Source organism: Laccaria bicolor, genomic scaffold (assembly GCF_000143565.1).
Source record: "Laccaria bicolor S238N-H82 LACBIscaffold_47 genomic scaffold, whole genome shotgun sequence".
NCBI lineage: Eukaryota > Fungi > Basidiomycota > Agaricomycetes > Agaricales > Hydnangiaceae > Laccaria > Laccaria bicolor.
In genome coordinates, this window is record NW_001889918.1 from 53461 (window position 1) to 77454 (window position 23994).

The 23994-nt window shown below is 48.4% G+C and overlaps 11 protein-coding genes across 11 annotated transcripts; 7 read left to right on the plus strand and 4 right to left on the minus strand.

Moving 5' to 3' along the window:
• Positions 1-374: 374 nt before the first annotated feature.
• LACBIDRAFT_333043 (GPI-anchored small secreted protein) lies at positions 375-1477 on the plus strand (the record flags this gene model as incomplete). The annotated part of the gene is made up of 4 exons (XM_001887611.1): positions 375-404; positions 518-519; positions 577-760; positions 875-1477. The coding sequence occupies 4 exons, from the start codon at positions 375-377 to the stop codon at positions 1475-1477; spliced, it is 819 nt and encodes a 272-aa protein (XP_001887646.1).
• A 453-nt stretch (positions 1478-1930) lies between these two features.
• On the plus strand, positions 1931-2579 carry LACBIDRAFT_333044 (uncharacterized protein; the record flags this gene model as incomplete). The annotated part of the gene is made up of 5 exons (XM_001887612.1): positions 1931-1934; positions 1997-2010; positions 2066-2284; positions 2336-2428; positions 2520-2579. The coding sequence occupies 5 exons, from the start codon at positions 1931-1933 to the stop codon at positions 2577-2579; spliced, it is 390 nt and encodes a 129-aa protein (XP_001887647.1).
• Positions 2580-2875: 296 nt separating this feature from the next.
• Positions 2876-4267, plus strand: LACBIDRAFT_333045 (uncharacterized protein; the record flags this gene model as incomplete). The annotated part of the gene is made up of 6 exons (XM_001887613.1): positions 2876-3211; positions 3265-3321; positions 3380-3716; positions 3737-3767; positions 3800-4062; positions 4122-4267. 6 exons carry the CDS (start codon positions 2876-2878, stop codon positions 4265-4267), a joined length of 1170 nt encoding a protein of 389 aa, XP_001887648.1.
• Positions 4268-6282: 2015 nt separating this feature from the next.
• Positions 6283-7930, minus strand: LACBIDRAFT_333046 (uncharacterized protein; the record flags this gene model as incomplete). Its single annotated transcript, XM_001887688.1, has 6 exons — positions 6283-6393; positions 6560-6910; positions 6963-7202; positions 7258-7388; positions 7429-7692; positions 7714-7930. 6 exons carry the CDS (start codon positions 7928-7930, stop codon positions 6283-6285), a joined length of 1314 nt encoding a protein of 437 aa, XP_001887723.1.
• Positions 7931-9068: 1138 nt separating this feature from the next.
• On the plus strand, positions 9069-9381 carry LACBIDRAFT_310597 (uncharacterized protein; the record flags this gene model as incomplete). The annotated part of the gene is made up of 3 exons (XM_001887614.1): positions 9069-9091; positions 9150-9314; positions 9366-9381. 3 exons carry the CDS (start codon positions 9069-9071, stop codon positions 9379-9381), a joined length of 204 nt encoding a protein of 67 aa, XP_001887649.1.
• A 2078-nt stretch (positions 9382-11459) lies between these two features.
• LACBIDRAFT_310599 (uncharacterized protein) lies at positions 11460-12387 on the minus strand (the record flags this gene model as incomplete). The annotated part of the gene is made up of 4 exons (XM_001887689.1): positions 11460-11643; positions 11800-11902; positions 11995-12198; positions 12249-12387. 4 exons carry the CDS (start codon positions 12385-12387, stop codon positions 11460-11462), a joined length of 630 nt encoding a protein of 209 aa, XP_001887724.1.
• Positions 12388-14180: 1793 nt separating this feature from the next.
• On the plus strand, positions 14181-15709 carry LACBIDRAFT_295556 (uncharacterized protein; the record flags this gene model as incomplete). The annotated part of the gene is made up of 3 exons (XM_001887615.1): positions 14181-14266; positions 14346-14495; positions 14553-15709. The coding sequence occupies 3 exons, from the start codon at positions 14181-14183 to the stop codon at positions 15538-15540; spliced, it is 1224 nt and encodes a 407-aa protein (XP_001887650.1). The 3' UTR covers positions 15541-15709.
• A 929-nt stretch (positions 15710-16638) lies between these two features.
• On the plus strand, positions 16639-16977 carry LACBIDRAFT_310602 (uncharacterized protein; the record flags this gene model as incomplete). The annotated part of the gene is made up of 2 exons (XM_001887616.1): positions 16639-16903; positions 16955-16977. The coding sequence occupies 2 exons, from the start codon at positions 16639-16641 to the stop codon at positions 16975-16977; spliced, it is 288 nt and encodes a 95-aa protein (XP_001887651.1).
• A 687-nt stretch (positions 16978-17664) lies between these two features.
• On the minus strand, positions 17665-18770 carry LACBIDRAFT_310603 (uncharacterized protein; the record flags this gene model as incomplete). Its single annotated transcript, XM_001887690.1, has 3 exons — positions 17665-18046; positions 18095-18608; positions 18662-18770. 3 exons carry the CDS (start codon positions 18768-18770, stop codon positions 17665-17667), a joined length of 1005 nt encoding a protein of 334 aa, XP_001887725.1.
• A 69-nt stretch (positions 18771-18839) lies between these two features.
• LACBIDRAFT_333050 (uncharacterized protein) lies at positions 18840-20441 on the plus strand (the record flags this gene model as incomplete). Its single annotated transcript, XM_001887617.1, has 6 exons — positions 18840-18900; positions 19043-19153; positions 19321-19341; positions 19396-19643; positions 19673-20374; positions 20427-20441. 6 exons carry the CDS (start codon positions 18840-18842, stop codon positions 20439-20441), a joined length of 1158 nt encoding a protein of 385 aa, XP_001887652.1.
• A 1348-nt stretch (positions 20442-21789) lies between these two features.
• LACBIDRAFT_333051 (uncharacterized protein) lies at positions 21790-23803 on the minus strand (the record flags this gene model as incomplete). The annotated part of the gene is made up of 7 exons (XM_001887691.1): positions 21790-21835; positions 21889-22055; positions 22106-22192; positions 22482-22585; positions 22696-22948; positions 23428-23502; positions 23618-23803. 7 exons carry the CDS (start codon positions 23801-23803, stop codon positions 21790-21792), a joined length of 918 nt encoding a protein of 305 aa, XP_001887726.1.
• Positions 23804-23994: the final 191 nt, after the last annotated feature.

The following is a 23994-nucleotide window of genomic DNA, read 5'->3' on the forward strand; positions in this document are numbered from 1 at the left end:
CAGAGGTTGTGAAGAGTAAATTTCATTGCTGGAGAAATTTTGAGTCTTATGCCCACTGGAGTCCTCAGCGATCATTGAAGCTTCCTCAAGAAGAGAAATTCGGGGAGCAGGGGCGCCACAGGCATGTTTTTTCGGTGCATAGTTGACTGCTTTGCTGGGTTTCGGTGCATAGTTGACTCCTTTGCTGGGTCGGAGGTTACGAGTAGACATAGAAGTGATGCAGGATTTCGATGAAAACAGGTTTGTTATATATCAAAGTCATTACATAGCCTTATATCACAAGAACATAGTGATTACATTGCCTTGTATCAAGAACACAGCCATCGTGATATAGCCTTCCATACATAGCCATTTTCAAACATCTATCTTTGTTGATGTTGCTGTGCATCATTGTCGTCACAGCTGTGCGTCATCATCAACACAGCCATGCATTGTCAACATCACAGCTTGACTTCCAAAGGTCCCAGGATGCGAGAAGCATGTCCATTTAACTGGTATACCTATTATTATACTGTAGCTGTGTGTAGGGTACCAACGGCCTCGGCAGCATTACATCCTGAATTGATGTACCTTTAGCAACCAGGCTCATGTTACACGTTACGAGCCCAAAATAAGCAACCATTCATCCTGGCTGAGCACTCACAGAGCACTCAGGCTGAACACTCACAGAGCGCTCAGGCTGAACAACCATGGCATTACCAACCGGGCCTCTGTTACACGTTACATCATGGAAATAGTTGGTACCATACACACAGCTACAGTACATACAGAAAAACTAAAGGGGGGGCAGCATCGTCATCGTCGCCGTAGAACCTACCCCTCGTCAAACACCCATTGGGCCGGCCACCACCTGCATACGAGGCGGTAACCGTAGACACACATCACATACGAATGCGTGTCCTGTGGGGTCGATGTGTGGGCATTCGTCGTCTTCGTCGCCGTCCCCACATCCCACAAAGAGGGGGGGCCAGCGTCGTCGTCGTTGCGCCCACATCTGGCATGTATCATCCTCGTCACCATCCAGCTGTGCCCACATCCCTCAAAGAGGGGAGGGGCATTCGTCATCTTCGTCGCCGTCCCCACATCCCTCAAAGAGGGGGAGGGGCCAGCGTCGTCGTCGTTGTTGCAGCCACATCCGGCATGGATCGTCCTCGTCGCCGTCCAGCCGTTTCGTCGTCTTCGTCGCCGTCCCTACATCCCTCACAGCAACGTTGTCGCCGTCGTCAGCAAACACCGTCGCCGTCGTCAGCAAACACCGTCGCCGTCGTCAGCAACATTGTCGCCGTCGTCAGCAACGTTGTCGCCGTCGTCGGCAAACACCGTCACCGTCATCAGCAATGTTGTCGTCGCCGTCGCCACGAACGTTGTCACCACATCCACGTTGTTGTTGGCAAGACATTGGGGGAGGCGGAGTGGCGGGCAGAAGATGTTGAGAGGGGAAGCCGTGGTTGTCGTCCTTTCATTCGCGTGGTGCTGATAGGAATGGGAAACCGTGGTCGTCGTCCTCATTCGCGTGGTGCTGATGTGACAGATATCCCCCACACTCGAGAACCCCCGAAGAACACCCATTGGGCCGGCCACCACCTGCATACGAGGCGGCAACCGTAGACACGCATCGCATACGGATGCATGTCTTGTGGGGTCAACGTTGGGGGAGGTGGTGTGGGGGAAAGAATGATGGTTGAACGTGGAAGAAAGAAACACGAATCAAAATATCAACACGTATTTGCTTGTTTGGCTAACCTTTGTTTATCCAAACAGAGTCAATAAACAAAGATTTGTTTCGTGAATACTTAATACTATTGCCTCGCAATAACAACAGTGCGAATTGTTAAACCAATTCTAACTGATAGATAACATATTATAGACTACTCAACAAAAAAAACTAACTGAAACGACTTCAGGAACATATCTTAATAAGTCTGTCAACATGAGTGAACAGCGAAAAAAAGAATTGGTTAACCAAAATAACCTAACTCTACCAGCCCTTATATAGGAAAGTCTCCAAATGTAGGTGATCATTTCATTATAACTTGTTGAATGATTTGCTTATTTACCACTTCAGGACCTTGCATTTTTGGGAGAATTACAACATGGTGTCTATGACGATGAATGTGAGGGTCTTACAGAGGAAGAGATCAATGCATTTTACGGCTTTGCGGAGGATGGAGAATCACTAGATCTTGATGGAACATCTGATCAGGGATCGGAGGACTCGGAGGACTCAGAGGACTCGTATGAGTATGACAATGAGGAGCACAATGAACCAGGATCTGTGGACAATGTAATTAATCTGAATTTTATGACTTATTGACGTAAACTGACTGTTCATTAGATGCACAATGAACAAGGGTCTGAAGATGACATGGATTTGGATTCGGACCATGACTCCGACACAAAGGTTTCCGATCATGACTTCGACACAAAGGTGTGCTTTTCATGAAATTATAGACATGATCCATGATCTGACTTAGCATTGCAGGGAATTGATGCTAATATCCGACATGAGGCCATTCCAGTTCCCTTGGGATCTTGTCCATTCGATCAAGAAGGGCTGGACTTGTTTGAAAGCGGATTGAATTTATTAAAAGAGAGTGGTGAGCTTCCTGCCGGCTATGGAGTGACTCTAGATGAATTAGACGGAAATGAATTTGATGAAGAGGAGACAATTCAAGTCGGTATTAACAAAAATGGCCATCTCATGGCACTTCCACACCAAATTTGGAAACCTCGAACAGAATTATGGGTGCAAGGACTGTTTGTCATGACTAGTATTTTATCAGTGTCGAATTAATTTTTTATTTATCATGGTATTTAGTATATACATGTGGAACTTCATCGAGTATCAGAATCATCCCCTACCGTTTCCTTCGCCATGGCTCGCCGTTCATCGGGGAAGAGAAAGGCTAGCACACCTCCTTCAGCACGTTCCGCATCCCTTTCTGCTGATGAGAGCGACACTGTCTCCGATAACACCAAACCGGTGGCCAAAAGGCTTCGACTGACCTCTCCGGCACGTGTGAAGCAGGCAGCTTTGGCCAAGGTGGCAAGTTCCTCCAAGTCTGGTTCCTCGTCAAAGGGATTGGCTGGGTTTGCTGCCTTGATCAACAGTTCAAGCCTCTCTGCTGCCCGCAAGGAGACGAATCAGGGTCTTCGGTCAGGCTCCTCGAAATCGTCTCGTGGTCCATCGAAAGCTGCAGCAGGCAAAGTGGTATAATTTGTCTGTTCATGTAATGCTAAACACTGATCTTACCCATTATTTAGGATGATACGATCTTTTCTGTAGGAACGATTGTTTTCCTTATTGTTGGTGTTATGGCGGTATGTGTTTTGTTTTTTATCACTCATATTTTTATTCTGATATATTCCGATTATGTAGAATAAGGCAGCAAAACTTGACGATGCCACATCTTTTCTTCCAGCCTATGCTCTGCAATCTGATGTCGACATCTCTTCAGTCGCTCTGACTGGAATGAAGCAATCGGGCCTGTGTGTAACGAAGAGTTCTGGCTTCGATTTTCACCCAGATGACTCCTATCCAATTCTCGACACCAAGCTTCAGGCCCTTTTCCCTAAGCTATTCACATGGCTCTGGAAAGCGGAACCTGATGACGCTACTACTTCTTCCTGGCTAATCTGCATGAAACCTCCTCGTAGGAACCTCGCTGTATATTCTGATGACCGATTGCCCACTGGTATGGACATTATTGACGCTTGTAAGCTTGCAAATACCAAGGTTGGTGTCTCCCACCGGACACTCTTTCTGGGTGAGCTTCATTTCATCATATTTTTTGAGTAGCATGGATGCTAATTTTCTACCTATGCTAGTAACTCGTTATCCTGTTCCTGCAGCAACACTCCTTGAGTGGAAACCACGAATTTCATTGGCCCAGGACCCTGTCGTTAACAAAGACTCAGATGTCGACGACACTGATAATGACACCCCCAGCCCTACACTCAGCGCCATCCCCTTACCCTGCACCCAACGATCTTTGCGACCTCGCCATGTCAGGAGTGAAGATGAGGTAGAACAGGATATAATCAGCATCTCAAGCATGTCCGGTACGAAATTCAATTTCAGTGTTTAAATTCACAATTTAACTGTACATTTGTTGTTATAGATGGTGAATCGTCAGCCCCAGCACCTAAGATCCCTATTCCTGTCACCAAGGCCCCCACCATTTCATCCATCGAGGTGATGCAGGATTTCTTTCACTCGTCCTTCAATTTTGACAATGAGGAGAATCCTTGGGTCCCTAGAGCGTAGATACCACACCATAGTCACCATTTCCATTGAGGCGAGCATGACCTACATTCATTTTTAATCACATCGTAATTCCAACTATGCTACATTCTTTTTCCACCCAATATAATGTTCATCCAATATCGTGGTGGCCCCAATAAATTGAGACAATAATATATTGTTACATTTTAAACTCCGCCTACAGTGCCGAGGCTGCCAACAATACATCAATTACCTAATCACGGCACCACGGCATACTTAAAAAGGTAGGAAGCCAAAAAATCCGCACAAGGGTCTCAGTAATTTCCGCGCACGAATAATATTTTTTGCGGCACTTGATAATATTTCTGGGCACCTCATAAATCCGTCAATAAGTTTCCGTGCATGTAGTAAAAGTTTATGCGCAATCAAATGTATTTTTGCGCACACATGTCAACTTTTCTGTGCACAACTAACATTTCTGCGCACTGAATTTATTTCTGCGCAAGTACATAAATATTTTCGCAACACTACAAATGGTGACTTGAATTCTGCGCAACATTACAAAAAAAATTGCGCACAACATAGACTTTTGCGCGCCAACATGTACATTAAGGGAATACTTACCCAAACGGACCGCCATAAGCGGGTGGGCCATGGGGTGACATGGGGAGGCAAGTCTGCAAAACTCAGTATGGAGTACCTGTCTGCACCCCGACACAAGGATGTAAACAGAGCCCCTGATTAAGCATGCCCAGCGCCCCAAGTGAACCCCGCCAAATGAAGAGAGTAACGAACGACTTCTCACCTTGTAAACACCAGCAGTCTCTTGCTTATACGTCGCCAACATCGATGTCAACGGGATAACGGCGCCCGTCTCGACGTTAGGCTCGGAACCTACGTGGATAGCGCGCGTTCCGAAGCCATCTTCCATCGGCTTTGGTTTGGCACCATTCAAGACGACGGGCTCACTGAGAAGTCTCCTGGGGACATGGAGTGAATGAGGGTGGTAATGTATTTATGAAGTGTTTATGATGGAAGGCCACGGGAAGAAGAATTTGGAGAAGAATGGCATGGCGAAAGATTGTATCCAAGATCCGTTTGCAACGATGACGTCGAATCACGATGCTGACAAGCAATCATGTGCGTGTCAGAATTGTGTTTCCGCGCCACACAAACATTGGCCGCTAATCTTACAACCAACTGACAACAAACGCGACAACTTTCTTGGACACGAGACAGCTTCAATGGAGCCCGCTTTTGGTCAAAGGTAAGTGGTCTATATGAGCATCGTACTAAGCTTCCCATCAAGAATTGCGAGGGAGTACCTTTTCGCTCGATAAAGCTAACAACCAAAAGGCGTTTGCGTCTCTGTCTCTCGAGATAAACATCTCGACGTACATTTATCGTAAGAGGCATACGCAAGTATCTTTCCATAATGTGTTCACTCTCCGGAATGATGAACATCTCATCTCAGATTTTTATTATTTCTACAATCATAAACTACCCCCGGCTGAAACTCGACGCGGCGTTTGAGTAGATCGACAAGTAGTGCGAGGAGGCCGTGAAGTATGGGTTCAAGGTGAGTTCGTGTTATTATCTTATCTCTCCCGATCGCTTGAATCCACAATATCTCTCAATTTTGCATGCCTCGGAACGCCTCAAAACCTATCTCGCGACCCAAACAACACACCACGTTCCGTGATGCGTCCTTGGTTTTCCTCTAGGTCCAGGATCACAGACAAGTTCGTCCTTTCTCCCCTCCCTATGCCTCTGAACCGTTTTACTGATTTCCACCCCCGTTTCTCGTTTTATAGGTCTTCTCATCAATCACTCAGAATTCATGTCTCATGAGCATCAATCCATCACGCTCGCGCTCAACTCGCACTCCTCCTCACTGCCCTCATTTTCAAGACTCAAGACTCGGCTTTTTGGTATTTTTTTGCTTTTATATTGCCCCTACCTCCTACCCTGCCTTAACCTGTTGTCCACGTTTGCACTGGCCCACTCCTCCATTGATGTTGACGATAATGCAACCCCTTTCCCCTCCTGGCCCTCAGTCAGGAGCTAGGTTTCCACTGGATCATGGCTAGGACTTTTGCTTCCACGAGCATTGCCCTCAAATTGGGGAAGAGACGTGCGGGAACACAAGCCATATTATACAGGCATTTCTCCAGAGATTAAAGCAGACATCCTGATTTTATCATTAAAAATTCTTTCAAGACTTAGAAATCATAGAATAAATGAACAGTAATTTTTATCCAGTGCAAAATTTTACGCAATCTCTACGAACTCTAAGACTCCGAGAACACCAGAGCGTTCAAGGTCACCACTTACACTCCTCCCTATGATTTCCCTGAGGACTGATCCATTGACCAGCTGATGAGCTACACTGTTGCCTTGCCTGCGAATAGAGGATTTTCTCTCTGTGAGGAGGCGCATTGCCTGGGCGTTTTTGGAAAGTCTGGCTATGGGTGGGGGAGGTAGGCCCTGTGAGTCCACAAGATCTTGTGCGACTCTGAGGCGGAGCTCATCAGAATACTTTCCACAGGCATTTAATTTCGTTCGCCAGGCCGCCGAGGGTGTTAAGATGTTGTTAGGTGACACTAGACCGGCAAAGTGGGCCAGTTTTGCCTGTCCAGCATCGAGCAGGCTTCGAAGACGAATCCGGTCAAGTAAGAGGGGGTCCTGAATCCCCGGTGAGCAACAGCTGACACAATGTAGTTGGAGAAAAGTGCACCTTGTGCATAAGACACCACTCCAAGTCTTCTGTGCGCTCTACAACCTCTCCATATTGCTCTACCCGCTCTTCCTTTTCAGTAGCCCACATATCCTGGAGAACCCTAGTGGTTTCCTCCAATTTCCTTCGCTCCGCACGCTCAGCCTCCAGCGCAATCTCTCGCTCCTTGCGCTCAGCCTCCAGCCCCTCATCTCTCTGCAACATCATTGTTTCGAGACGTTGGATTTTCGCCAGTAGCGCCTATGTGGGGTTTTTCGTAGAAGGCCAAACCTGGCGAATGCAAGGAACAACTTACCGAAGGATTGAGCTCGGAGGCATCAGTTGAACTGCTGGTTAGGTCACTCACAGCTTGGGCCGTGTTTTCCCTTACTGCAGTCGCTTGAGCCCTGGCCAGCTGGTTTTTCCCCTTCTTACTAGCTGGTATTCCTGCTGAGCAGGATGAACAAAATCAGAGAAGAGAACATACCTTCGCCCTGCAGTAATTCCACCATTGCACTCAAACTTCTTTGGTTTGCTTCTAAGTTGGCTATGGTACGTTCCAGTTCCGTATTACGGTTGGATTGCTGAGTCGAGTATGCTCCCAGTTTGAGGAAAGGGTGTTCGGATGTGACCTCTACTAGGCAGAAGCCCGCCTCGCCGTTGAACATCTCTTTGAAAGGTAGGTCAGTGGGTGTCGGCATTCCAACCGTTGTCGCTTCTTGAAAAAATTGATTGATTATCGGTTGTGACACTGAGACAATAAGTCACATACCCTGCAAAGTCGGGTATTTTGGGACATAGGGTATAATTCGTGTGCAGGTAGAACGAATCGTGCCTTTTGGGCAGCCGTAGTGGCCTTCAACAGCAGCAGCATAGCTGTCTAGGACCTGCGCTTCTGTCGCCTGGCTGTCAACATTACTGAGGACGACAGTCTCCATCAACGGGTGGAACTGGAGGACCAGGGAACATGGGACCGAGGGTTCTGACATTGCGGTTGGGTATGAGGAGGAGATGAAAGTAGAAGATGGAGTCCGTCCAAATGGTTTTTACACTTGTTATCGATCTCCTACGCACTCTCCCTGAAGGCCATCAATCAGACCTGTTTCCAATCTCGGCAAAATTCAAAACTGGGGGCAAGGTGACTGACACAGAGTTGACGTTACTGTCCGATTTTGCTCCAGTGTGAGCGATCATGACGGGTTAATAGAATGTTGGGCCGCGGCAATTCGGATAGCCGCTTTTGCTGCAGAACTTTGATGCATCAAAAAATCATACATACCAAGTTCACAGATATTTTGACGGACTGACCTGTTAAGGCTGGCAGCGATTACAAGGCTGTGCCAAACTCCGCCTTCGATAACCTCAGCTACGGTGATGCAACCGGGTAGGTTACAGGAGATAGGGCGAACTTAACTTTATGGATGTGCATAGATGATGCTCGTTACTGAAGACGGCTGCCGTTACAGACTGACAGTTGAGACATAAATGTTTTACTTATATTTTAACGACTCACTTCATATTTAGCATCGATCAGAAAGAACAGGAGAAGGGGTTCGGGTACCAGTTTAAGGCTCAGAGAGATCATTGCAAGAGTCCGCACCGACCACCGGTGTCTTTGTCCCCCCTAAAACAACAAAGACAGTGACAGCGGGCACAATAATAGCTCCAACCTCCTGGCTCATACCTAAGTATAGGCTCACACGTACAGCCATCGCCACGCCCGAATGCGCTGTGTGGGCAAATGAAAAAAAGGGGGATCTCCCCGAAAAGGAAGGTACAGCCTCCGTCAAACGTGTGAATCTGTGATTGTGTAATTTACGATAAATCACGCATTCGGCCGACATTCGGCATCAGTCTTTTGGGTTCTGCAGTGTTCCTCTTCCTGTTTTGCTTCCCGACGACTCGTTGTCCACCGCTGTTCTCTGGCTTTGGAGTTTGAGGCTCTATCAAGGTGAGTGTGTGTCTGAATTTGAAGGAATGTTGTCACTGACAGCGATACGTGGCTAGGTATAGGAGACCGATGATTGGATTTGGAAGAATTGCTTCCGTTTGGACTTTCTGATTGAGACAAGGTGTGTCTTGCGAATTCATGCGATTTTGAACCTTCTGACTCCTTTTTAGTTTGTTATGTCTTATATTTTGCTTTTCAGGTTCATCCATACCACTTTCACCCATCCTGTTGACGCTCACTGTTTCGATTACGCCAAGCTCGACTCACGCCAAGACTCGAATCAAGACACGTAGGAAGAAGATTACTTCATCACAGGTGAATATCGTCCTCGAAATCGACTCACCACTAGACCGCGAGCCGTGCGACGCGCAGGACTTCTCAGCTCACGATGCGCAATGTCACTTTCTGTTTGACAGCCATTCGTGAGTTCCTTCCTTTCCTTCCTCTCTGTTGATGTTGACTTGGACCCGCAGGAGGCGACATTCATAGAGACTGGTATCTTGGAAGAACTTCGCGGAAGCATGGAAGCGTGGATGCCTAAGCAGATACCTATAGCCTGCCATTAAAGTGAGTAACTTACGTTCCTTTTCCTCGTCCTTTTCCTTCCTTTTCAACCCAACTCACTTATGTCCCAGTCCCATATGACCAGTGGTTCCTGACCCACATCGTCCCCTCCTGGAAGATCCGCCACATTCATGCAAATCATCCCCGCCAAATACCTTTCCCTCCCATTCGGCCCTCGCAAAGTCACGCGCGAGGCAGTGGGGGTTACGGATGAGTCACTGGGGTGTTTGATGGTTTAGGAAGGAGAGGAGCGCGGGAGGAGTGGGGGTGGGGGTGTTGGGCAGGGGCAGGGGGTGGGAGTGGACGGGGCTTAAGAGGGTGGTGTGGGAGGAAGAGGAGGATCGACTGCGGACAAGATGCGTGACAAGTAAGGAGGATGCTTGTATCTTTGAAGTTGCATGGGAGGTATTGGAGATCAAAAAGGAATATTGGACCCGCATGTGTTTTTCAACTGAGCTTTTGGCTCGTAGTAATAAGAGTTCGAAGGTGTTCGATCGATATAAAATATCGCATCATTGTGAATTACTCACCGAGTCCGCGAAAACGTCCGAGGATGGCTTTCATGCAGTGAATTGCAAGGCTATCCCTTCACAACGTGCAGAATACACGTAGCTTCCTCCGATGCTCTCCCGTTATCTGATCACGATACGGGGTTAACTGTAGAAGCAACCAGAACTCGGACGTCAGTCACCGAGAAGTGAGGAACGAGTGATACTAGGTAGGTGCTTGCAGAAGCAAACGAAATTACAGAAAGCCAACAATCTAGATAATATATCGTAGGAAACACTCGCCTCAGACGTCAGTCACCGAGAAGTGAGGAATGACTGAGGTGAAATGGCATAAGGTTTTCATATCTGACTGGAGGTTTGATGCAAAGACTGGTAAGTAAATGACCGCAGTGAAAGAGAGAATGAAACAATCAAGAGCGTACGTGTAAGGTCAGTCTCCTCTGACATTTGGCTGAAAGGAAGGTGTTGACACACAGCCTGGATGACTGCTAAATAGTTCAGAGCCCTTACCTAGCCACATCCAATTGCGCATGCGAGTCGAAATCAACATCGCACCCGACAATGAAAACCAATGTCCAGTAATTTGGCAAGCGGTAGAGTAAAGCGCTTTGTTGATGCATACGGGTTGAAGCTTGAAGCCTTGCTACCGAACAACAAAGATGAAACGGAAGAAGGTCAGACTGGGCATGCCTTGATCACGAATGAGAATTTCCAAAAAGTGTCGCAGAGCCCTGGCGTTTGAAGAGTCGGAGTCAGAGAGACTAATCATGTGGCCGTTTCTATTTGACATCGACCTCTTGGAAGTTGGAGCTGGCGGCGACAGCCACCGACCGATACACATTCTCATCCTACAACTTTAATATAGCCTATTCTGTGAGAGAATGGGGTCGTTCCTCTGGACCTACGACCAAGAACCAATCATAGTTTGGACCTGCTCGCTATGATCTGACAACCAGGGCCAATTCTCACTAGTATATCGCTGATAGCCTTCGCAAGGGCATCCGGCTGTTCTTGTACCACCTACGCAAGCAGAATGAGTTTGTTTCGAAACAAAGGGTATGAGACACATACCATATGTCCAGCTTGCTTGATTTTCGTTACAGACGCAACTATCCGACCTTCAGTAACATCCGCCAACGAGTCCTGAATAAATTCCGGGCTGCCCTTTGTTGGCTAGGGGATTACCGGAGAGGAGGCGAAGGACGTACACGAGATCATTCCTTGTCCCCCAAATGAGGTGTATAGGAATCGTATGACAAACATTACCCAACTGAATAGCGGCTTCAAAGTGGGGCTCTGTATCCGGGTAAGATACGGCTTCCATCCTACGCTCGCATTTGAGGGTAACACCGCCCCCACCAGGCAATTCACGTAATCCGTAACGCTATGCCAATATCAGATATGTGAAAGAAAAAGGCAGCGGAGAGGGCTTACTGTGAGCAGAAGGATTACGCGTTCGTCCCAAACCTTCCATGGGATCCTTTTCTTGAAGTACTAGAATGCCTCGTCCCGGGAAGGCCAGACGTCCCGGCGGGAAGATGTGGCTGCGACGGAAAAATCCATGGCGGACATGCGGTCTTCCAGTTCAGAGTTGAATACTTCCCGAGTGACGATAGTAGGTTCGATAAGAACCATGGCGGCGAATGTAGATGGGGGGATTTCCTTGGTCGTTAGCAACCTAAGACAGCAGAGAGGTGGCATTAGTGGCGAAAAGACGGCGGGAAAAGAAGGGAATTGAACTATGGCGCTGATCGTAAATAGGATGCGCGAGGCCGCAAAGCATCACGGCTGGTCTGTTCGTAACGATGATCATGTTAAAAAAATGAATACGTACATCGCAGCTGCGCCAGCAGAATGCCCTAAAGGTACGATCCGGTGTCCCTGCATTCGAGGTGAGCGGATGAAGGCTGCCAACGCAGGTGTCCATTCGTAAACGGCTGTTGATGGTGTTATTAGACAACGAAACCCAAAACATAATTCTTGGCGGGCGATGGTTCCGAGCACATGGTAGCATGTGGAAAACACACACAGCCCCATCCCGGCTGTGTGTACGAAGAGCTGAATAACTCACAAACACACTTTGTACGATCCTTCAACAGGTTGTGATTCAGGACTGCAGCATCTCCGTGGCTCTGCCAGTCGAATGACCACGCCTCCCGAATCCGATGCACCTCAGCTTCGGTCTCTTGGACTTGGAAGAGGCGTTGAATGACAGGCTCCCACTGCTCCTTATCTAACCTGTTCATTGACGCGTGTCGTATGTGTGATAAAATGGATACTCACGAGAACCTATGCAATGAGCGAATAGCAACGTCAAGCCCTTATTATTCGCCCTCGATCTACTTGTGTACCGTTTCGCCGTAATTTTCAGGCCATAAGCGCCAGGGTCGTCGAAGACGAAGTACTCAACGTCGATATCCATGATGAGAGTAAGAAAATGAGGAGGCAACAGAGAACAAGATCATTATCGGTGCCAAGGTTGTGAGGTGAGTTTTGATGAGAAATTATCACGTGCAAGTTCTTCGGCAATTTTCTTGAACAACGTCAACCAAGCTCGTCCTTCTTCCTTACGCATATTATGCGCAAGAGAGTTGCACCGAATGTATTCAGAGCGTTATAGTGTTCGCTTGTCTCTCTTCGACGCCAGGCCCTGTCTTTGAGGGCTGTTCAACTCGATGTTCAATTTTGAATCACCCATTCCAGAGGCCCCGCTGCATGGGTATCCATTACTAAGAAATCTAACAAGAGAGCGGGTCTTATTCCTCCAGAATACTTGCCAAATAAGCTCCGACGACGAGACGCAATAGGCTCGGATATCTTTTTGTGTCCTCTTTCGACGCAAAGATGATGTCAAATCTTGTATCCACCTTCTTGCGTAAGTGAAGACATTCTCCCATCGCCAAAAATCGTAACAAGTTTATGCGCATTTGACGGGTGCCACATACAGTCCATGCCCGATGTTGATGAGTTTGCGCCATGTTTTGGTATCATACTTTTTTTGAGTGTGCGAAATCTCATACATGCCTAATAGTAACAATTATTTCGTAGAGACTAAGCGCCCGCTTTATCAATGCTGTTTTTGGCGCGCTCCCCCTTTGTTCTTTGACGACGAGATTGATTGCGATGAGGGCAAGTGACGCAAAGCCATCACCCCACACGGGGAGCGGTACAAGCTTCCTTGCAGAACCAGCCTACTTTTATTAAGTCCTAAGTTGGCCACCGAGTTAATATCTAATGAACGTATAGATAGGTAAAATAACCTCTTCGGGGTGTTGTCAATGCTTGCGCTGCACCGAGTGGGAAAAAAAAGCCGTGTGATCAATAGATCGCGGTTTGTTGCCACTGATAATTCAGAGAGTCGTGTCTGTAAAATGAGCCAGTCAAAAGCATTTGACTGGGGTCTATGCAGCGACACGTGATCCGCCCGTTTGGGCTTTCCTTATCGCTTTGTCGCCTCGCTCCTTTCCTCCCTCGTGTTCTCTTTGTTTCGTCTGCGTATATACTATGTCTCACTCTTCCATTCATCCTCGTGCCCTCATATTTCCATACCACTCACATAGAGCTCGTTAGCGAACATCTTTCTTTTCACCCGCCCTTACCACGTACCCTTTTTTCTTTCTGTTTCTTTTTCACTTTCACGTCTCATGTATTACATACTATTCGCCTGTGCCGGCTTGAGCTCGGCCCTCCCCTTGCGGGATCCGTGCGAGAGAGCTTGGGCGACCAAACAAGATTGTTTGTCTCCAACTTTGGGCTCTCGCGTGAACACGCTCTCAGCCATTTCTCAACTCACTCGGAGTACGCATAGACACGCCAGTTGAGAAGAATGCGATGCAAACGAACGGGTGTTGATCTTCCTCCGTCCAATCGGGACCTGCATAGCACCGCCTGGCGCCTTGAATGCGTGAGTTGAAATGCTTTGGTGCTAGCAATTTGTATGTCGGTCCCGATGAAAAGGCAATTGTATCAGCAGAATTCCTTCTAGCCGACTTGAAGGACTGAACGTGAGTCGGAGTCATTACTAGTGACGCGCTCTACCAACTAAGCTAAGGAGGAAGTCGAGGTCTATTATGATATCACACGCTCCGCAATTATCGATGATGAATCGTAGCGATAGCTGTCTTCCAAGGAACATAAGAAAGTCCTGGAGTGGTAGTTGGTCAACAGAGCAAACAGGGACGAAATATTATGTGATGACAAACGTGACGCGTGACGATGGATCGTCTTTTCCTTGATACTGCCAACCACCACATCCAACCAATAACCCACCACTTTTCTGCCATCCATCGTCTACCATCATGGTATCATTACCAGAATCCCTCTCTGGCAAATCTTCTTCCTCTTCATTCCGCATGCCACCACTAATGAGTAACAATGCAGCCACTCTTCGTGCCCACTCTCCTCCAACCGTCGATTTACGCCATATGACATCCAGCCTCAGCTCACCTACACCCCTAACGAGGCCTGCGCACAAACTAAACCCGACTCGGATCGCGTTCACCCAACTCAATCCCTTCATCGCCTACCTCGGTGTACGTGTCTTTTCTTGCCCCTCACATGTACCCCGATCTGACATGATAACCACAGCCGCTCGTCTTCATCGGCGATTTTCGAATGGGACATCGAACCTCCCGTTATCCCCTCTCCGCCCACACTCCCCCATCACCCGCCCAACCCCCATAGGGTATCACGCGCGAAGTCGACTGAACAGTTGGAGCAGTCCGTTCCATCTGTTTTGGATTCCGCCGCGTCCATCCTCGCGTCCATCGACGACTCGCATGCGGAGGAGCAGGTATCTGTAGAGGCCCCTGCCTCTCGGAGCAGTGGCTTTGCCAGCCCGTTGAGTTTCAGGAGCAGGAGTCTCAATCCATTGGGTGTGAGGAACGTGTCCGCTGTCGGTGTACCAGTCCACAACCACCTTCTGAGCCCAACTACCATCCCTCCCGTCGTCGCTCCGCATTCACCCACCCAGCTTCCAGCGGTCAGGTCTACGATCCAGACACGGACGGATTCGGCGACAGCAACGGTGGCTTCCATGCCATCCCTCGTTACGCCTACGTCGGCGTACTTCTCGACTACGTCATCGATCGGTAGTTCGTCGTCTTCGTCTTCCCCTACTACGACCACTGCGCAAGAACATCCGCTTGCGTCGCTTCCCGAGCCAAACGCACCGTTCCAACATGCCTCTAATACGAATAGCCCCAATGCGGGGTTCTCCCCCCTTTTACTGTCTTCTCATCCCCCATCCCCTACCCACGCAGCAAAGAAACGCCTTTCGTTCATGTCATTTTCGGATTTACTTTCCTCCACTCCGACGTCTACGCTACCCCTTTCGTCGCTTACTACCTCGGCGTCGACTTTTGAACCACCCCCGCATATACCTGGTGTTAGTGGGCTGGGGATCGTTTCTGGGGGTGGACTGACGAACGAGAGGTCGAGTATAAGGGGTGGAGTGACTCATCCTGGAAAGAGGGATAGTATTGCGTTGTTGGATAACGTTGGTGGGGAGCGGGAGAGGCAGGGGCTTGGCATGGGGTTGGAAGAGAGGTTGGATGCCGTTTTGGGCAAGGCGTAAGGAGTCGTTGACCGCCCTTTGAGCTGAGTATGTTATCCTTTTTCGATTTTCTTTATGCTTATCCTTGTTTGTCGGACTTGACGTCGTTTATGTTACACCGCCATCACTAATTTCGTTCTACCACTATGAATCATTTACTTACAACGCGTAAAATCGTCATCGTTGTACATTTTTATTTATTTTACTTTCGGTATTTTGTATGTTATCCCGAGGCACGGTTGCTCTCCAATCTTATGCTGTCGAATCGACTGTTTTCAACATTGGCAGTGGGTGTGCATTACGCGTACTTTTACTATAGAAGAACGGGTCGGGATCACAAAACATATTCGGATTGGTGACTACGACGACGTTGACGGTGGGTAACACCAAATGTTAGATGTTCAACAGTTGAGAAGATTGGCCTATGGTGTATGTCTTTTAGTTTCTTATCAAGATGCCAGTAGACGTAAAACACCACACCTAACAGTCAAAATGAGACAAGAGGGTTGACTCGCCATCGCGGTAGACAATACCTGTCATGCTTTCCCCGGCGATCTAGAATCAAATGGAATGATTAGTATATTCAGGCAAGTGATGACAGACATACTTATTTTACACCATGCGATGATAAAACAACCTTGAAACTCCGGATATGGTATATCGCGAACTAGGAAAGAGGACGTGAGGTATTAAATGTACGGTATGAACAATCACTTACATTGTACTAGGTCCCGTAGCTGGTTACGATAGAGGAAAACGAGAATATTGATAGAGCGATACCCAAACGCTCGTTATGCCTCCGTGCCGTCCAAGCGCGGAAGGTCAATATCACTAAAGCAGGTAAGTTCAACGGGACTTTTTGATGGTATGCATGTGCGTTGTGTTTTTGCGGATTACATGCCTCATGTGAAAGTGTATGGACAGTGGCAACTTACCAGAAAAATGACGGCTTATCCCCACCATCCAGCTCTCCGACTCGGACTGGTGTCTCTCACTTGAGCGACGTAAATCAGGCAGACGGCCGGGATATTGTGGCTTGTGGAGCTTTTCTGGAGTGCATTGGCGTCGTCGGACTGGGTGTTAACGATAAGCAACGAGCGAGTAATCATGCCAGTAAAGATGCATAAACCTCACGGTTCTTTGGCACCTACTCCTCACACAACTTCTCAATCTGCTCAATTACCAGGAGGTTGTGGTCATGTCGGGCAGTGGCGCCAAGCGTTGCTCAGAGAGCTGAAGCACGATTCTGGCGTGTTCTACGTTGGCTTGGACGGATTTGCCTATGCTCGTAGGCTGTCTGACATTATCGGACTTGAGGATAATTGGCTTTTCAGACAAGGCGTGAAGCTTCAAGGCCTGGATTTTCAAAACTCGAGTTTGAAAGGTATGTTTTTCATGCTGTATTTGATTCATTATTCACGATAATTTCACCCAGATAGAGAACTGTTGGGACCTTAGGACGCAGTTGCCTCACTTCTTCGCCACCGCCATCCCCAAAGCCAAGTTAATGTCAAGAAGACTGCGTCTCGGAGAAAATTTGACGAATCAGAGAAACGCATTGCGTTATAGGTATCCTCCATCTCGTCGACCCCCAATCATACACATGCATAATTTCTGGATCGCCCGAAATTCTTGCATCTGGCACAACAATCCTTATCAACTCTCAGATTTCCTGAATTTCCGTCTGCTGGCATCCAGATCCTTATTATTCCCGAACTTCATGGATGTAGATGACGCCTTCTGGTTAACGCTCCATTTTTGGGAGTGACGGGATCGTCATATATAACACGGTCAGCTGGGATGTAATCTGGCTCAGAAATACAGTCTTTTCTTCTACCATGAGATTTGCCATTGACATCGCTTTCATTGCAGCTGCAATTTTCTATGAGAGAGCAGCACCCATTGACGTCGAGGTATGATGTTGTGGATCCATCCATTTCAACCCCCTGCTGATGACAGGCTGTGGTTTGTTGTCTGCAGGTTGGAGAAGTAGACGTTGATACACCATATGATAATGGTCCTTCAACCAAATGGCAATCCTCAAGCAGATAAGCATTGCTTAAGGGTCCATACAAAGATAGTAGATTTCAATGAACCCTAAAAGTTCAAAAATTATATACCAGGCACAAAACAAAAAGAACCAGACTACATGAGAGTCATCTTGGGCTTGTACTTATCTCCATGTCTAAGCAGGATATTATCAGTGAATAACGTGAAGACGATACGTCTACCCTTTGTCACAGGAGCACTACAATGGACAATAACACGGGCAGTAATGGCAAGAACTTGCCCAGAGCGAATGGGTATTTTCTCACCCAGTTGAGGAGAGCAAAACTCGCCACCCTCCCAGTCACCAACTGGGAGAACAAAGGCCATGTTATCCTCGTCGTCGTTCCAATCCAGGTGAAGCAGTTCACTTGCCCCTTCTTTGACTGCCACCGTACAGAAAATGCCCCCAAAATTGAGACAAGGGCGAGAGCGATACTTGTGGGTCCTTCCTAGGATACCCTGGACACGTTGATGGGCCCTGTCCCCATAATCAGAGAAATATTGAGTGAGACATAACAAAATTTACCTCATCAAACGGGCAAACTGAGCAGGGCAAAATCCCCTAAATGCTTGGGTAATTTTTGGCGCGACATGGGTGCCAATGCAGGACAATAGGAAGTCAATAGCTCTGTTTGCACTTGAAGAGTTCTGACATGTATCTGCTGTGACATAGGGCCGGCTCTGGGATAACTCCCAGACCCCCAGATGAAGAGCAGGTGTCGCTGAGCGATTTTTGTCGGGAGGAGGAAAAACAACAGGTGTGGCCAGGAGGAGGTCCCAGGCCTGGACAAGTTGCTTGGCAGCAAGCTTAGAGATCAAGCAGTCAAATCGTATTGCCAGGTAGGGGAGGCGTGCAGGATCAAGAGGTTCACCATCGGTAGGGAGAGGCCTGGGGTATACTAACCGGCCATCAGGGCTGGCAGAAGGTAATTCTCGAGGAATTATTCCGGGAAAGTGAGCATTCATTGCTGCCACGACAGCCTTTCCATCTTTCTTAATGCCCAAAAATTCCGATGGGAATTTTGGAAGTGTCCTGGTTGCTAAATCCCTGCCAATCAGGAAACGGTTTGGGCACCGTATGAGGGTTACGCACTGGTGACGCTTTCCAAGCGCTTCTTTGCCATTTCCGGCCCACCGCTCTTGACCCATTTTTCTGTGTGTGCTCTCCTTCGCTCGGGGTTTCTCGTTCCGCGACCAGGCATGGCTCGTGGCGGAATAAAAATGTGACATGTTCTGTCATTTCCGTTACAAATAAACAACCGTAACAAACAATGCTCGTCATCATCACCCCTTGGACAGCATACAACAGCCAGTCAAGCTGCGTTCCAGACGGTTAGCGACCAAAAATGGATATACAGGAGTGATTCGCGACTATGTGGTTTGCAGATCTCCTGTCCATTCGAGGTTGCTTTCTGTTGGTGTAGACGACACGCTTTGAACTGAGATCACTAAATGTCTTGCACTTGAGCCCCAGTGAGGACAATTGTTCACGACTTTCTTTCAATTTCACTCATCGTCATCACTAGGCTTCAGATGCCCCCGATTCAGGACTATGAGGTGGATAGCGAGAGCGCCAAGGACCATGGTGAGCACAGCCTTTCAACCATCCTTCACGAGCTCAGCACGTTGATTAGACACACCGCCGCTCGTTGACTACTCGGCCGCATCAACGACATACGGCAAGAGACGCGATTCGTCGTACGCATCCCCCATCCGCCCAATGCCTTTATCCTCTTCCGGTGACAAACACAGTACATTTGTCCAAAATCATTGGTATGTCTTCGCGATGTCTACTTTAACCACAAATTTTGATTCCATCATCAATAGGGATGTACTGGAAATCTTTGTTGCACGAAGAACGCGAGAGCTTGGAGGCCAAAGCCGTAATTGCTCAAGCTGAACACCATAACAAGTACCCTGATTGGAGGTTCCGACCGGGGCCAACGCGATGCCAAATCTCACGATCAAGGATGGCGGTGCAGTCATTCGAAGAAGAAGCACTCGGAGTCGCAAAAAGGACCCTCCTGACACTAGTGATGCCGGCGCGGGGGATGAAAGGGAAGATTGAGCAAAAGGTAGGGATAAAGGGGATCACAAAGCACAGACAAAGGGGAAGGAAGAGTCAAGGTGCGAGAAAATTGCGAACTTGCTTGTGGAGGGAAGAAGGGCGCCGATTTGGGAAAGGCTACGAGTGGGAGGGAATGTTGATGAGGGCGAGAGCTCGGATTATCTTTCTGGCTCACCCTCCTCCGTTAGACCCCGCCGCTCTCGAAAGACAACGATCCCTGACGTCGATTCTATCCCTCGGGTCACCGTCACCGCTCATGTCGAGACAACCCCAATGCGAGATGTTTCTCAGCCCGACTCTACCTCCACTCAAATTCAATCCGACGACCCTTCACCCCCTCCCGTAGGCCTCTCCGCAGTCCCGCTAATCCACCTGTTCAAACACACACCCTCCCTTCCGTCAAGTAACCCGCGCTTAACACTCCCTGCATCTCAAATCACTCTCCCCTCTGACGCCGCGTCGCCAGGAGACTGGAAAGCCAGCAGGATTGGTACACCAGGCACACCATCATTGCGTCGTCACCCCCAAAAATGCAACCACAGGAGATACCGCCGCATCATTCCCGCTCCTCTGCACTCCCTTTACACCCTCGACATCTCCGGTGGGAGGATGAAGAAGCGCGTTGAAGGAGTGGGTTATCCCAAGAGGGCGAGTGTCGGTGGCCGTCGTCGGGTTTGGAAGACCAGATCGCTGCTTGACGCTGTTGACATGTTGCATCGGCTGTTGGTTTGGTATTTGGTGGGTAGTTTCTTGAAGCTCTCGAGATACCGAATTGATATTTTTTGCCTAGATTGCGGCCTTGTAAACAAGTATACTACCTCCTGATGTCAATCGTCCCAATGGTTCTAGCATGAAGTATTTTCCGCAATCGATTCTCGCGTCTCGCCCCTCGACCTATCACGTTCCTCTAGCGGAGAGGCGTCATCCCATATTGGTATTCCCCCCATCGATAAACAATGAAACTACCAACTATGTCTACACCATGTCGGCATATGTTGTTCTCATCGTATAAGCTATCTTTCTGACATGGGGCATCATAGATACAATTGTACTCGAATATCCCGTCCATGACCTACTTTCCTCCAGATTCATGTCTAACTCGCACCCTTGACCAGCTCTTGTCCATTAGCTTCTACAAAGCGCCGTGCATGATACCACCCCCATCATGAGGTGTTCACGGTGTTGAACTTGATGTCGGGGAGGAACAAGGAGATTTCACGATGATACTTTGAAAAGTGCAGGACGTACAACGTCAGCGTCAACTCAGTGAGCCGGTCTCAACTCGTACTCGAAGCTTGTTTACATGGGACTTTCAGTTGTGGGTACTGAGAGAGAGCCCGTGAATCCCGCTTCAGGCGTAATCCCTTTTTCTTAAAAGAGTTATGGTGCTTTCTTCGTCACGGACCCCTCCCTCGTCGGTATACTACAAACGAGACGGGCCCCCTGCAGTTCAAACTGTCCCTGCATCGTCCGACAGAGCCACCAGTCATTTATGGTATTGTTACTTTATAACACAGCTAAGTCCCCAAAACCACTCACTCGGCCAGCGAGCATGCTGAAGAGCACGACACAAGCCGCCCGGTAATTGACCCTGAATTTTTAAGTCTGGTGTCGGCGATGACAAGATGTTCAGTGACGTCGATAAGAAGGTTGGCGGGCTTGATGTCGCGGTGTATCATCCCCCGCTTGTGGAATTCTTGAAGGCCAATTACCTGAAGAAAGGGGTTATCGGATGGAGACATCACCTTTACGGTAAAGGCACAAGTTCGACTTGAATATAAAATCGAGCTCGCCAAATTACCAGAGGCATAGGGCAGTACATCCAATTTGGGGTTTGTGAGAGAAAGTGCAAAGAGAGGGGGGATACGCACTCTTGCCAAGTAGAAATTGGCGTCGTAGGCCCGGAAGTCTCCAGATGGGTGAACCAAGGCGAATCGCGAAGACTGAGGAGAGCTACTTTCACTTCCACCGCCGCATCGATCATCTCAAAACTGAGAGGTGATTTCTTGATTACCTTTATTGCCGCACGCCGCTTTTGCCCCCGTCACCCAGTTCTTGGTGAGATACACCTTTCCGTATGTCCCCCCTCCAATGAAGTTGACAACGCATGCATGCCTGTGAAGCTGACTGGCTTGAAAAGCACCGGTATCCTATCACATTCTTAAGAGGTCTCGAGGGAGTTCGATGCCCGGAGGTGTGCTAGATGTTACAGGAGCTGTGAGGGAACTAAGTGCAGCAAGAAGAAGGCATACATCCAGCGGGGAATCGAGGCCGAATACGACGGGTTAATACGTCTCATATAATCCCGAGCGCCTTCAGTCGTCGTTCTCCTAAAGTATTTGAGCATCCACGATGTTCTCACGTCCGCCTTGTCCGGCGTCGAGGTAATAGCCATGGTGATAGCAAAAGGCGTGTCGCTCTATGTAGGGGGTCAGAACTAGTATAGGGGAACGACGTCGCCGGGCTCACATTATCGATTTGTGCAGCCTTCTGCCGAGAGCTAGGTGAGCTCGTCGAAAACGTAGCGCCGTAAAAGTATAAATCAGACTGGGCGACCTGATCATATATCAAACTTCATATATTGGCCACCAGCGGGATTCTATTGTGGCGTAAAAAAGGTCCTGTGGGGTGGTATAGGATAGATCGATATACCAAACCGATACCAAAACTGGTCGTTTTTTGATTTGCGACTCGGAGAAGCCATAGAAAATATTTGAGATTCAAATCCTATTTGTACGTCAACATTGAGCCATCTCTTGAGTTTTTTGCGACGTACTTCTGTGTCCTTTCTACCAAATGCTCAGTGTGAGATGGATGGTTTGAGATAAAAACGTGAGTGTCACACCTGGCCGTTACTGAGTGACACAACCTCTTCCCGGATAGACCATTGATCGGACTTGGATCGGACGTCAGAGGTGCGACAGTCAGATGCCCAATCCTTCCGACGCGCTGATGGGTTGCTTCAAGTACATCCTTCAAGAAGCACACGAATACCCGACGACATGAAATCTGAAGCACGCATAAGGGGGAAGCGCAGCATCTGAAACAGAAAAACGTACAAGCAGCCAATGCAGTAGCAAGCGCCGCATACATAGGCCCAATAAGAACCAATTTCCTCTCCTCTCTCTTGCCTGGGGCGCCCTTCTCTGGATCGGCATTGAGAGCAGCCCTGTTGCGAGGCTTCAATTTCCACCCCCACCAGTTATCTTTCGGAGACGGCGGCTTTTCCGTCAACTTGTCCTTAGACTCATCGTCGTTCGACTGTTCTTCCGCCTCTTTCTCATTAAGCTCAGGTAACACTTCTTCTCTCGTCTGTGAAGAGTTAAGGGAACTAGCCGGTGACGGGGTTTGTTTCCGCCTCCTATAGATCAGCTGGTAAGATGCGCAATTAGCAATGAAGCCTTCCCACCGACACTGAAAGACTCAGCTACTCCAGCTGCCTCCGTCGCTTGACGATGACGAGATTTTGGATCAGGGAGGTGCGCGAGGGTGCCTAAGGGACAAGGTCGTAATGGACGGCGATGGTTTTAGGAGAGCGCCCGCACAGCCAGTCAATTATTGGAGACGAACTGAAGATCATCCGAAGGTCAGGAATGTGCGGCCACTGTGTATCTGATGAAAGGTTGCAGTCTTCTATTTGAACGCTCATCACTCCTGCTCCCCGATTCCTTCAATTATGAACGCTCATCACTCCTGCTCCCCGATTCCTTCAATCCGAATATACTCTCTCCACCTCCGCCAATCTCGCAGTTCCTCCTCACCTTCATGATCCTCATCAGTCCATTGCTCACGTTTGCTTTGGCATCTCCCAGTTCATCTCCGTCCGCGTATACAAATGCCCAACTAAAGATACCGCCAACCACTATCTTGGTGCGTATTGTTCAAACCACCACCCCCATCTACTGCCAATACGGAGAGGGCTATTGTTTATACGACAAGGTTCGTCGTATACCCTACTAATTTATGTATATCGTCACTCACAATCAAATTCTGATCAGACCACAGGATTGATGACCACTGATCACGAATCCGGACACTGCCTTTTTGAAAGCCGTCGCGCTGCTCTTCCTGAATCTCCCCGTCAGAAGTTTGCTCGCCACGCAGAGATGAAGGTAAAGGGTCAATTTGGATCGGATAAGCGCGGTAAGAGATCGGTTTAGACGCCATTGAGTAGGTGGTGAGTACTAAGTAGTGTCGTCTTGTCAGTTGGGACTCAGTGACCCGTAAACACTTTAAGTGTTAGCGCAGATCAATAAAATCGGTCTGTAGACGCCTTGTTTGAGGGACTCGGCGAGGAAATGCAGGTGAGCCCAGCCCTCACTGTGACACTCAGTCTGAAATTTATGTGGGGAGTTTTA